This window comes from Sinocyclocheilus grahami, unplaced genomic scaffold, assembly GCF_001515645.1.
Source record: "Sinocyclocheilus grahami isolate Dianchi unplaced genomic scaffold, SAMN03320097.WGS_v1.1 scaffold473.1, whole genome shotgun sequence".
Taxonomy (NCBI): domain Eukaryota; kingdom Metazoa; phylum Chordata; class Actinopteri; order Cypriniformes; family Cyprinidae; genus Sinocyclocheilus; species Sinocyclocheilus grahami.
This window is the reverse complement of record NW_015505652.1, coordinates 1,906,837-1,920,587: the sequence shown is the minus strand read 5'-3', so window position 1 is coordinate 1,920,587 and position 13,751 is coordinate 1,906,837. Positions and strand designations below refer to the sequence as shown.

General features: G+C 35.8%; 2 protein-coding genes across 3 annotated transcripts; one reads left to right on the top strand and one right to left on the bottom strand.

Annotated features, from left to right (window-relative positions):
- Positions 1–1,096: 1,096 nt before the first annotated feature.
- LOC107553449 (serine/threonine-protein kinase pdik1l-B-like) lies at positions 1,097–4,093 on the bottom strand. Its single transcript, XM_016235638.1, has 3 exons — positions 3,912–4,093; positions 2,547–3,241; positions 1,097–1,327 (listed from the first exon to the last, which is right to left on the bottom strand). Exons 2-3 carry the CDS (start codon positions 3,159–3,161, stop codon positions 1,097–1,099), a joined length of 846 nt encoding a protein of 281 aa, XP_016091124.1. The 5' UTR covers positions 3,162–3,241; positions 3,912–4,093.
- A 186-nt stretch (positions 4,094–4,279) lies between these two features.
- Positions 4,280–12,050, top strand: pnocb (prepronociceptin b). 2 transcript variants are annotated; one of them, XM_016235735.1, is made up of 4 exons: positions 4,280–4,534; positions 5,492–5,613; positions 9,451–9,578; positions 11,332–12,050. In XM_016235735.1, the coding sequence occupies exons 3-4, from the start codon at positions 9,456–9,458 to the stop codon at positions 11,926–11,928; spliced, it is 720 nt and encodes a 239-aa protein (XP_016091221.1). In that variant the 5' UTR covers positions 4,280–4,534; positions 5,492–5,613; positions 9,451–9,455; the 3' UTR covers positions 11,929–12,050. The 2 variants fall into 2 exon arrangements, with proteins under 2 accessions (XP_016091221.1, XP_016091219.1); XM_016235733.1 differs by having other exon boundaries at positions 9,384–9,578.
- The last annotated feature ends 1,701 nt before the right edge of the window (positions 12,051–13,751 follow it).

Genomic DNA, 13,751 nt, shown 5'->3' with positions numbered 1-13,751 from the left:
TGCAAACCAGCGAAGCGTGAGGAAAAGGGCAGTGTCTCTAGAGATGGAAATGTCACAGATGAGATCCACTTAGAAGGATTCTCAGACGCTTTGTGTTATTGCCGGTGAGGCTGTAAGGTTTCGAAGCTCTTGAACACTCTCAAAAGGCATTAATATTCAACTTTGGCATTATTATTGGCCTTCATCAACTCAACACTGAAGTTAACTGCTCTTTGTCTTGATCACAGAGATCTGTTAAAAAAGTCCGCTGATTTACTGTTACAGACGTTTTTCATTTTCTAGACCTGTGAAGTATTGAACACAAATTGAGCCAAATATCATTTATATCCATCACAAAGGGGGACTTTAATTTCCTGTGGAAGATAGAGCACTTTCCCCAACCAGAAAACCATCTGAAGCATCCTGTAAAGACAAAACCATCTACAAGACTGGCCACAAAAGCCACAGAAACCATGACAGTCCTGTCAGTGGAAAACAGTCGATCTGAATGATTGATACTTGTGCCATTTTTCAGATACACACTACGGGAAACAAAATTATTTCCCCTCAATCTAGATATTGAACATGCGCCACCAGCTATGAAACTTCAAAGGTTTCACTTCGAGCAATTACTAAGGACTGCCTGAATAGCTTATGCACTCCATCCAAAACCTGCATCCTCAGACCACTTTAGTTTATCTCAGCTATTATGCATTAAGATAATGGACTACTATGTCAAATGCTCAACAACAAAGCTTTCACAGCAGTCTAAATTGGTCTGGATGAGGTAACCAGTAAGAGGAGAAACCGAAATAGCCACCTGTCTGCGAATGCTAGTGAAGTGAGGCTCTGAAAATTGTCAGATGTTCTATTCCTGTTCCTAATTTTATTCCTATTTTTGTGAAATAGCTGTGACCGTGACAATCAGAAGATGGTGGGTTTTATATTAATCTTCCAACCCATCATAAGACCGCATATTTTACCGCATATAAGTTCCATTTCATTTGAATCATAACAATACATGCATCATGGATCTAGATTGATTAAATAACAAAGACAAAAACATTAAAAACATTAAATGGGTACTGCTAAATGAGCCAAAGTACCCCCCTCCCAACTAACCCAGTTGTTCTTGATTGGCGCCATCCTCTAGGAAAGTGATTCTCTCCAGCACAGCCCAGAAAAGCACACCCAGAGAGAAGATGTCAGCCTGGGCTGTATAACTACGACCTGCCCAAACTTCTGGAGCCATATAGAAGTCTGAGCCGCAGGTAGAGGAAAGAGCCAGTCTACTCTGGACACCATCTGTAGCATTGTCCACCATCTTACTGAGGCCAAAGTCTGCCACCTGTAAGACATAAGGAAGAAGTTAACATGGTTTTAATAACTAGAACCACCTTTTAGATCTGGGGAGTGAAATATTATTTATTTTTTTACATGTATATTAACTTAACTATTAAATGTATTTAATTAAATATTTAATAATATTAAAATAATATAAAATTTCAAATGAACATATTATATCTACAAAACCATTCATATATATTCAAATCATTTCTTCACTGCATAGGACAGTTTCACTGAACAAGGGACTCGGGCTATTCATGTTTTCTTCAAAAAAAATTTAAAAAATACATATTTAGTCAAATATTATTGACAAAACTTATGTTTTTTTTTTACTGCAGTAAAGCCCCAAATATACTTGCATTGGAAAATTTGGAAACTACAAAAGCATTTATTTTAACAATTACAGATAACTCTAATTCTAAATAAGCCCAGGGCAACTTACTATCCACTTTGTGCTATGCCTAATATTTGACTGGTACACATTTAGAGCACAATTCATCTGTCGCTTCAAAGCACACTATATTGATTGTCTCTACATGCAATGAAACGTAAAAACTCATTATTTGAAACTTTAGAAGAATGGATTTTAAGACAATTCATTTCATACTTTATCTGTAAGGTGATTGTTTTGCTAGTATTTGTATTGATTAACAGAATAGGCTCAAATGTTCGGGCACATTTCGTGATTATACAAAAAAGATTTTTTGGGAAAAAACATGATTAATTATCTGGGGGTGTGTGGAATAATCCAGACCAGCAATAATCCAAACACATTTTCTTATCATCCATCGCATAAAATGTTCTCCGGGCACTTCAAACCATGAATTGTGTCTTATGTTGTAGGGCAATACCAAAGGCTTTATCTATCATGCAAATAGAAGTTCAAAAGTACTTTTGTAATGCTTTGTTATTTATCACAGCCAAGTTATAAGTGGAACACTTTCCATGCCTCCGGTCTAATAAAAATTAAATAAAAAGGGAAAGGGGTAGAAAAAAGACAATGTGGCTCTAAAAACAGTATAGACAATTTCAAAAGCAACATGAAAGCTTGTACAAATGCAAATCGAATTCGGTCCCATGAAAATTGCACTTAGTTTGACTCCATAAGACATTAGCATTTTAACCAATATTATTGTTTCTTAGATGTACATGCTTGTAACATTGCAGTAAAAGAATAATTTGATATAAAAATATTTATTTAGATTGCATCCTTTTTGTACCTTCATGACCGGTCCCGTTTTAGTAAGACAGACAAGAACATTATCTGGCTTTATATCACGGTGCACTATTCCATGCCTGTGCAGGAACGCAATGGCACTACCGAGTTGTTGAAGCACTGCATAGTTGCACTCAGCGTCTGGCGGCCTGGATAGGATGTACTGGCTCAAATCCCCTCCTTCACAGTACTCCATCACCAACCAAAGGGCAAAGCAGCGCCTGGGAACCTCCTCTGTGGACATCAGCCTCCTCTTTGACTTGGAGGGATTCCTCACTTGGGTTTTTGAGTCTTTGTCCACCACTCTCCCTTTGAGAGCACTCTCCACTAAATCCAAAGGAAGCCTCCCTGATTTCAGGGGTTGCAGTGTTCTAGGTCCAGTCTGTAAGAGGCAGTTGTATAGAGCGATGACATTGGGGTGGTTTCGTGCTGTGATTCTCATAGCCCACAGTTCCTGCAGGTAGAGCTCTATACTCTCTGGGCTACAACATGGTAGACGTTTAATGGCCACCGTGTCACCCCTCTCGCCCCAACAGCCAGTCTCTGTTACACGTCCCTTGAAGACCACTCCATAGCTGCCTCGTCCCAATTCCTGTTGTAAAGTGTAGATATCATCCATCCTAGCAGCCTTTGTTGTTCACTGCATCAAATGCGAGATTCGCTGGCGTTCTCAAGTGTTGAGTGTTTTATTTCATTGTTCTGATATTACAAGAGTAAAATAAAATTAGTTACAATAACTACATAGGTGTATACACCCAATATATATATCTATCTATCTATATCTATCTCTCTATATATATGACAGTGATTTCACATTTCTTGTTTGTATGAAGGCTAAATACCAATAAAAGGTGAACATTTATTTATTTGCGAAAATATTATATAGTTTTATAGGAGTAGGTTTCACAGTAGTTTCATTTCATATCGGAATTATATCGTATCGACCGAAATTAAGAAATATATCGTGATATAAATTTTGGCCATATCGTCCAGCCCTACCACCAGGATATATAAACCAGTACACACACACACACACACTATATATACATACATATATACATACATACATACATACATACATATATACATACGTACATATATATATATATATATATATACACACACACACACACACACACAAATACACACAGATATTAAAATGTAAACAAAGCCCTTTAACTGGACAACTCAGCTGTAAAATTCTTACAGTTCTTATTAACAATCCAGGATTAAATTACTTGTCTTATATAAATATTAATCTTCCTTTACAATAGCAGAAAGATAGACGCAATCAAATTATTAAATTAACGTTACTTCAGCATTTACACTCCTGTTGCTTTTTGTCTGTCAACAAACTTAATGAACTTACCCATGATACTGCAGCAAGTGTCGTTGCTCAAAGTTTTTTTTGATCCAAGTATAATTTATATAATAATATAAAAACGTGTTAACAACGTGCTATCTCAACACACGTATATAATTATAACAACTTGAACAGCAACATAACAACGTAAACAGCATTTCCGTAATAACACTTCCGTATTTTTTAGATCTTCGCGCGTCTGGTGCTGTTCTGCGTTTCTATTGGTCAATACCGTTGCAGTTGACCGCGGTCACCAATAAGATACGAGAACGTCACAACACCGATTCAAAAGTGACCAGTAATAATACTGTCATCGCTTTTCAACAAGGCTGGTGTTGATACATGTCTTTTAAAGGGAGTAATTAATTAGTTTTTGAAAATACAGAGAAAAGTTCATTAATAGTGTTATGTTTATGACATGTTTTGCGTGTAATTTGTTTTGGTTAATCATTACAGCGCGACTGCGACTACATCTCCGTAACTATAGAGTTATGAGTTTAAAAAACATATATTTTGGTTTATTTCCAAGCTTAAGATTCGGTATAATAAGATGTTTCCCATAGCTGTTGGGCAAACAAGTGAGCACAAAAAACATGCATACTTTTACAAGACACAGCTACATAATGAAGGTAGGTAGATTTGAACGGTGTACTCAAGAGTAGTTTACTTAAAAATCGTGTTAGGGCAAGTTGTCACATGTTTTAAATGCTGTACATTTATACAATTTGTTAGTTAAACAATTACTTGACATTTGCTTCATTTCCTTTTACTCTGTCGCTTTTTAAATTAAACCGAAAAGCCTAAGCAGGTACCACTGTGACAACTTACCCCATACTGGGTTTATTGTGACAAAACGTAGAAGCTTTGAAGCTGTTTTTACAACTAGCCCTGGTCTCCGCTATATAACGTTACCCTGTTAGAATCAAGGATTATCCAACTCTAAAGGTAGGATTAAACTTTTTTTATAGCAATTTTGTGTTAAAAACACTAAAATCCCCCATAATAATCTAACTCTTTCCAACTTTTAAAATGTGATAAAACCACTGACACAAGGTGGCTCTTTAATGCTTGCCTAAAGTTACCCAATGTCAGACACAGTTAAGGAAACCTCCATGATAACCCAAGAACATCCCTTGACTGTCTGACCAGGCTGTCACTCCCACATTCTCGCATTACAGAAAATACTCAACCAACTATTTTCTTCTTATTTTATATCTCTGCTAACTATAGCAGCACCTATGTCTTACCAGTAACCAAAGAATTTCTCATTCCTCATCCAATTAGTGTCCTGAGATATGTTCCAGCTTGGTTTTTGTGTGCTACATTTCCTAGTCTTTTCAGAACTATATCATTTTTTTCTTAATTTAATCAAATAAATGTACGATATGTGAATAAATACAGCTTTGATTGAAACTTCTTTCAACATTGGATCTCTCATCCACAGGCTTTGTATTTCACATATTTTCTTATATTGAATCATATCTTTGGGTTATTCTGCTGAAATCAATTAAGTGTCTAGTATTAATAGTCATCATTGGAAATTATTGCCAAGGGCCTCCCATAAAACATAGTGGTGTCTCCCACAGGGACATGGACATGCCTCAGCGCTCTTCATCGCCTCATATAACAATACAACTTTGCACTGGAATGATGAAGGGAATGAAACAACATTGACCAGAGAGGCCCCCAATCATTCTGCATCACGGAGGTGAATAAGCCCACTCGAATAATTGCATATCTTGCGTAGAACTGACTTCAATTTTACTCTGAGGTGGTAGCTCACCACAATGCATTCAGCTGCTCATTCCGTGATTCAGCCGCTGCTGTAATATGATGTGGCACAGAATCTCATGAGTTTCTTTGTAGCGGCATGGCGCATTTCTGTTTGTTTTTTAATAATCTTTCATTCCAGTCTTACTGCATGGAACAGTATGCAAATGCAAGGGACAGGGACTCAGGTGATGGGTTATTTGGGTTGTTTATGATTTAGGAATGAGTTATCAAAGACTGAATATTGGACGCATCACATTAATAATTGTGATGCTTATTGGTTCATGTCCTCAGTGGCGCAAATGCATGACACATGTTTTGTATAATCACTATGTTCATTTAGAGATTAATTACAAATCAGGATTTGTGTTTATTTTTGCATCTAATCCATGTTATCTAACAGCCTCTGAAATGACATGATTAGGGAGATCAAAGCAAGCTATTGTAACTTAATGGGTGCTCTTATTCAGACCTATATTAGCTACTGGTCTTACCCAAATGAGTTTATTTTTCAGCAGGCTTTTCCTAATGCTGAACCACTTACAATTATATATGCCCATTCAAAGTAATTATCAGCTAGAACACAATGTTACAGTATTTCAATTTTCCTCAATGCTTTGGTTGAGGTGGGTTTTTTTTTTTTTAAGGACTTAGTTTTTTTGTTTTTTTTATTGCTTGCATGCTCATATATGCTCATTGTATAAGACTCCACCATCCCTGCTGGAAAGACAAGGTCCAAGCTGGTTTATGCTGGTTTAGTTCAAACCGATTTGAATTCCAATTCAAATTTGAATAAAAGGAAATAGAATTTAGACAGCCTTTGAAGGTTTTGAAAGATAAAGTTAAAGTTTATAGATATTTACATTACACATCTGGCAGATGCTTTTATTCAACTTACATTGTATTTAAGTGATATGTTTTATTAGTTCATGCATTCTCTGTGAATCAAAACAACCTTGGCATTGCTAGCCCCATACTACTCTGTAGTTCAGTACAGATAGAATTTTGTACTATACAGTCTATACAGTACAGATAGAATTTTAAATGTCACCAATAGGAATTGGTATATATTTCATCATATTTAGTAAATGAACCTTTGCGGACAAGAGTGGAAAAACACTTCATTCCCCAAAATGCATTACCTGTATTGATTTTCTCAGAATAGCAATTCTGTAAATTCCTTTTTCTGTCATTCACAATTTAAATTTCATTTCAACTTCATGTGGAGTGTTGCCAATTCTGTTCAGTTCCAATTGAAATTGCAACTTATAAACTGAGAAGGAGCCAACTGAACTCAGCTGTTTGAAGGCTGAGATATGAGCTCAATTTGACCGAAAAGAAAATTCATTTTATTTAAATGCTGCATGAAAGCAAGTTATTTGTATAGCTGTATGATTCATAACTCTTTTTGTTAGTGTTCTCCTCATATTCTTGTTGGCACAATCCTGTCTTTCCTTTGCGGAGGATGTGAAGTCTCATCATCCACTGAGACTTCTTTTTGCCTCTGGGAGATTTTTTTTTTTTCCTGCATGTACCGCTCAACTGTAAATTGCATTTCGAGCTTAATTTGCAATTCGCACTCCCAAGCCAGCGATTAGCTTGTTAAAGGCACGTTATCTAAGTTTCTGATCATCAGTTAATTGATGGGAACTATGTTTGGACATATACAGTCAATATGCCATTGGATAAAACCAATGAATTTTTAGTCCGTTACAAATTGAATGATGTATATTTTTAGCCCAGGTCATATCTTCTGGGGTGGTTGCACTGCATTAGGGAGACTAGTTTTCCTCAGATTAATTACCTGAGCCATGTTAAATTGATTTTTACCCTAAAATATTAGAGCAGAAGTGTTGCATGCATAATTACATACATCAGATAGAACCAGTAGGTCAAAGCTGCCATATCTGGTGTTCACTTTTTCTATTGCTTGTAATTATGCATAGTTGTGACACTTAATTGATTGTATTTTATTCCATCCACATGATCTCAGCTGCTTCTGAACTTGGACTATATACAGTGTCATAGTATTTCTATCATACAATAGCCATCCTGAATACTGCTTAGTGCATTCTTATATGGTGGATTATATGCCATGCATAGAAATTTCATAATACACCTCTACAGCTCAGTGCGAGCATTATTAATCAAAAACAACTTTTTCTGAAGCCTGTTTCATTTTGATTTGGAAATCGCAAACACTGTGAAGAAATCGGGACTTTCCGTGAGTCAAACGGTAGCAAATGCGCACATACAAACCTGTGAACGTCCTTGTGAAATGTACTAGACCAAGTGTTTTCAACGTTTATAGATTCAGGAACACTCTTATAAAAGGTTCCAAAATGCAGTTTTCACAGAAGGAGAACCTTTTTTTTTTTCTTAGTGTGTAGAACATTTTAAAAATATAAAAAAACACTTTTCCACTATAAAGAACATTTTTATGTAATGGTAAAGCTCCATGAATGTTCATAAATATCAGAACCTTTTAATAGAAAAAGAAAGTGAAAGAGTGGGGAAAAATATATTTGCTTGGTATTATTTAATGTTTTTATTAAGAATATTCCTCAATAAGATCATGGATCATTAGCAAATGTTCATTCAAATAATTAGAAAATGTATGAAAATACTTTTTTTCACTTTCAATATTTTTCACGTCTCTGATCACAAAAAAAATACAGTTAAAAACAGTAATATTAAGTATTATTATAATTTTAAAAATATTTTTTATTTATTTAAATAGGCTATATTTTAAAATGCTATTTATTCTTGTGATGGCAAAGCTATATTTTCAGCAGCCATTACTCCAGAAATCATTGAAATCATGCTGATTTGGTGCTAATATATTATATCATATGATATCATATATCATATATATTTCTAATTATTATCAATACTGAAAACAGTTGAACAGTTTTAGGATTCTTTGACAAGTAGAATGTACAAAAAATCCTTATTTAAAAATTTTAAAATGTCTTTATTGTCACTTTTGATTAATTTAATGCATACTTGCTGAATAAAAGTATTAAATAATTTTTTTTAAACATAGTAAGAAATGTTGTAATTATCTCTTTAAAGTATTCTCCTTGGTTGAAAAACCTGGTACTGAGCTGTAAAAGGAGTTTAAGAACTAGGCAAGATGAAGCCAAGAGGCAAAATTGAATCAAATTAGAATCCCTGATGTAGCTAAATTGCTTAACATATTCCATTTGAGTTTTAAGATTTATTTATTTTTTTTTATATCTTGGAGCCACTTAAAATTTGCTCTGTTATTTGATGAAACTACACGGTCTCAGCCACTAGAGCATCTGGAGAATCATTCATTTATTTTCCCTATACAGAAAAAGTTCAGTCCCTGAAGTATTTTCCCCTGGTTGAAAACTCTGGTACTGGAGCTGTAAAATGAGTGTAAGAACTAAGCAAGATGAAGCCAAGGGGCAAAATTGATTCAAATTAGAATCCCTGATGTAGCTAAATTGCTTAACATATTCCATTTGAGTTTTAAGATTTATTTATTTTTTTTTATATCTTGGAGCCACTTAAAATTTGCTCTGTTATTTGATGAAACTACACGGTCTCAGTCACTAGAGCATCTGGAGAATCATTCATTTATTTTCCCTATACAGAAAAAGTTAATGTCATAAACTGAAAATTGAAGAATAATTACCAATGAAACATCTCACCCCTCTACTCTTCTCTTTCCTTCATCAGATATCACATTGGCTACTCTGACTAAGTTCCTGCTTCATTTGTTTGTTCCGGTGTGTGTTCCGTGTAGAAGTCATGAAGACCCCATTTTGGACCCTGCTGCTCTTATGCTTGTGCTCCTCGGGTCACAGCGACTGCCAAGGGGACTGTTTAACCTGTGGACTCATCCTACCTGAACACCAAGCGTTTAACACATTGGTAAGCACCACATCTAACTAACATAAAAGTACAAGCTCCCTATTAATGTTTGTGGTTTTGAAACGAAATTCTAATAAGTCAGAGATGTCTTATCTTACAGCAGGAGTGGATGAGAAACTGTGATACAAATGAACTTTGTTAAAAGTTGGTCGCTGTCACGATAGTGGCTGTAATCAAGTTGTTAATGACTGTTCTGACCAAACAGCTGTGACTGGGGTGATTGGTGTAATGTCTGCCCATAATTGGCTGCTGTGGTGCCCTCAGCTGCTGATGTTGTGGGTAGGAGTGATTGACACTTGGTGGAGGCGCTCCTGCCATGACCAGATGGGTCCCTGTGGGCATGCTTTTGCTCTGTGACACCACAGCGATGTCAGACGTTAGGATTTTATCAACAGATTCATACAAAGACTTAGAAGATGTATTCACACTCACATCCAAAAAAGGGGGTTTCACAGAAGAACCATTTTTAGTTCCCCCGAAGAATATTTTATTGTAAGCCTTTTTTCTTTCTTGTTGTGAAGAACATTTTAAAAATCTAAAGAACCTTTTTCCACTATAAATAACTTTTTGTGCAATGGAAAGGTTCCATTTATGTAATGGAACCATCTATGCCAATAAAGAACCTTTATTTTTAAAAGTATGCATGCATGTGTTCCGAAACACATCTGTATTTCATAACTATCTTCTATCTGAATGTTTTTCATTTGCCATCAACATAACATTTCACTGTGGACTATTACTTTCCACGCATTCAACGTCTAGTTTCACTCCACTGTTATAAGCCCCTATACAATTGATGATTTTCTCCCTATAAATGGGAGATTAAAAAAAGACTACCCGTCCTTAAAAAGGGCATCACATGAACATTTTGTGGAAAGAACCTGCATTTGTCTACAGCTGATCACATACAAAATTATGATTTTTATCCCATTCTAGTCACTCAATTATCATATCATTTCTTGCACCAATGCCATATATTATTTCACACCCCATTGCAGTGGTTAGACCGTTTGCGTGCAGTATTGTGCCACTAGGAATTTTTTATACTCAGCTTTTTTTATTAGAAAGGGCAAATTCAATCATTAATAAAAACATGATACATTTCTAACAAAGGAAAATGTATTATTTTTATAATGAACTAAAATGATACAGGAAGCAAATAAAAAATATAAATAAAACATACAAAACATGAATAAAGACATTTTATATAATTTTACAAAATATATATATATATATACAGTGGGGGAAAAAAGTATTTAGTCAGCCACCAATTGTGCAAGTTCTCCCACTTAAAAAGATGAGAGAGGCCTGTAATTTTCATCATAGGTATACCTCAACTATGAGAGACAAAATGAGAAAAAAAATGATATTTTATTAATTTTTTTTTTTTTTTACAAATAAATGCTTTTCTGTCATTTGAACTTTATTAAAGAATTCAGCACTACTGTTTTCAGCATTGATAATAATAAGAAATGTTTCTTGAACACCAATCAGCATATTATAACTTCTGAAGGATCATGTGACGCTGAAGACTGCTAAAAAAAATCAGCTTTGCCACCACAGGAATAAATTACATTTTAAAATATATAAAAATAGAAAATATCAAGTATTTCTATAATAGTTCTTACTGTATTTTTTTAAATAGAGAAGAGCATGTTCAGTACAATTTAACCAATATTTGTCAATATTACATAAGGAAAGTTTCTACTCTAAAAGTATTTTGTCATGTAAAAAAATCTCTGCTGTTTTGCAGATATGTATCCTGGAATGTGAAGCACAGGCATCTCCTGCATTGATCTGGGATTTGTGTTACCAGGCAGCAGGTCTGAACCAGCTTCCACTACCATTACAGGAGGAGAAAACATCAAAGCTCTCTGATGATGAAGCGGAGCCTCTGGCCACAGTGAGCATAGAAAATGACAATGGTGTTGAGTATACTGAGGCTTTGGAGCGGTTTCGACATGCTGCGCAAGCGCTCCGCAACCAGCAGCCTTCAGGGGAGGAGGAGAAACTGGAAATTTCATACGACCCGAACCTTGACCCGAGGACAGAAGAGGACCAGGATGGTGTAGGAGAAGAGAAGAGCGGTGAAGCAGCCGTAAGCATATCCAAGCGATTTGGAGGCTTTATGAAAGGTCGTCACGGTTTCCGGAAGTTGGTGAGCTCTGGAAGGCCTTTGCAGAAACGCTACGGTGGCTTCATAGGGATAAGGAAATCTGCCCGCAAGTGGAACAACCAGAAGCGTGTGAGTCAGCTACTGAGGCAGTACCTGAGCTTGACGGGTCGCTCGGGGCGTTCAGGTCACATCAGCAACCTCTCCACCAGAATCCGAAGACAGAATGAAGCTTAGCTGGCCTTAGAGCACAGGCCCTGGTCTTTTCACTTACCTCAGCTCAACTGCTCATCAGCCATCAGTAACTGTGAACATCTATCATGCACCAGAGCCCAGAACTAGCTAAATCTGTGTTTAATCAAAGAAGAGGAATATTTTGTATAGCGTTGGTTTTTATCATTGACATTTCCGTTGACAGTGCCGTTCCTGACATCAAAAACATCTCGATCAAGTCTTTAGGACAAATGTTGCTGATGAGAACTGATTGTTCATTACAGAATCAAAACTCCTAGAATTAACCTTGAAGCATTGTGAAAAAATAAATAAAAGGCAAAGCAGTGAAACTTGAATTGAGCACGTGAATCAGTTACAAATGAGAGCAATGGCTTGTAGTAAAGTATGGGGTTTGTTCTATTTGAGAGAACAGCACTTTATATTTTAACCTTGCACACTGTATTGTGCTAAGATTGGTTGTTTTGCACACGTCCTTGATGTATAGAACTGTCTTAAAATTTACTAGAGCAATCAAACGAGTTATCAAAATCAGTAGGTGATTATATGTAGCACAATATTGAAAGAACGAAAATCTCTATGGGCTGTTTTGACGGGGTTTTTTTTGGATCGATGCTGCCCCCTAGAGTGTAAACTCGAAATTATGCTCCTAATTTTTGTGCAATACCACGAAAAAAAAATAGACAACTTTAGGCTTTGTAATCAAAACCTCAGCCCGTGCATGTTAGCCAATCAGAAAACGTTGGGGTGGCTTTCTGCCAGTAGTGTGAGTTTGGGAGCGGGATTACCCAGTTTGTCCTAACAATAAACCATTGGGAGTGTTCAGAAAATCTGTTTGAATTTGAAAACAATTCAGTCATTTTATTTATAAATCAGTTTGGTGCAAAAATGGCGCCTTTAATTGTTTGGTTAAACCTGGTGATAATGCCATTTCGGTTTAGCATGCGTTCCAGCGTTCTGCATTTGTTTATGCATGAACATATACGACTGAGGTCATCTTTAGCGCTTGACACTCTCCCTCACATTATGAGTTTTGAAAACTGACACCCCACATGTAAAGAAAGAACTAGCAGATAGGGTTTCAGTGTACTTTACAGTATTCTTCATATAAATGTACGATTTTGTGTGTAGACATCTTGGATTTGTGAATATTTTTCATTTCAAACACATTCTGCAAGCATTTTTGGAAAGTGAGTTTTTTTCCTTTAATCCTCTCCACTTGTACATGAAATGCACACAAAAGGCCAATAAAATAATTTTACATTGTTCTTGTTATTTGTCATGCACAAATGACAAGCTTTTGAAATTTGCTTATTTTATCTTGTCTTTTAATCATACATAATTTTTTTTTTTCAGTATGATGTTACGCTTTCAAATCTTTTCAGATATTATCAAGGGGATGATTCCAGTATTGTAACAAGACCTTAACACTTTTTGGAAGGATGACAAGAAACGTACAAAAGGAAACAAGCCCGATCTATTCTCCGGGCAATATTCAGTCAAGCTCCCTTTAACTCTTTGCAATAGCACTTTGGTATTCAATCAAAAGGTTATAGCTGCACTTTTTATCTCCATTAGACAACATACTGTGGCCATCAATGTGGCCAGCATCATTCACATCTTTCACTCAACACCACTGTAGCTTTTTAATCTGGCAGTGTAGATTGATTAGGAAGCGCTATGGCATACGACCTTAGTCAAACTTTGTGAAACTCAAAAGTTGTGACTAAATTCTGGGTAAATGCGTAGGGGAAAAAAAGACAATACATGACATTTCACTGTTACACCTTTCAGACTAACAAAACGGCAATAGAAAAACATCATGAAAA

Excerpts from the sequence above, each read along its gene's own strand:
- LOC107553449 (XM_016235638.1), bottom strand. The coding sequence starts at position 3,161 with ATGGATGATATCTACACTTTACAACAGGAATTGGGACGAGGCAGCTAT. Across the intron at positions 1,328-2,546 it reads AAACGGGACCGGTCATGAAG|GTGGCAGACTTTGGCCTCAG; the intron begins GTACAAAAAGGA and ends TATGTCTTACAG.
- pnocb (XM_016235735.1), top strand. The coding sequence starts at position 9,456 with ATGAAGACCCCATTTTGGACCCTGCTGCTCTTATGCTTGTGCTCCTCG. Across the intron at positions 9,579-11,331 it reads ACCAAGCGTTTAACACATTG|ATATGTATCCTGGAATGTGA; the intron begins GTAAGCACCACA and ends GCTGTTTTGCAG.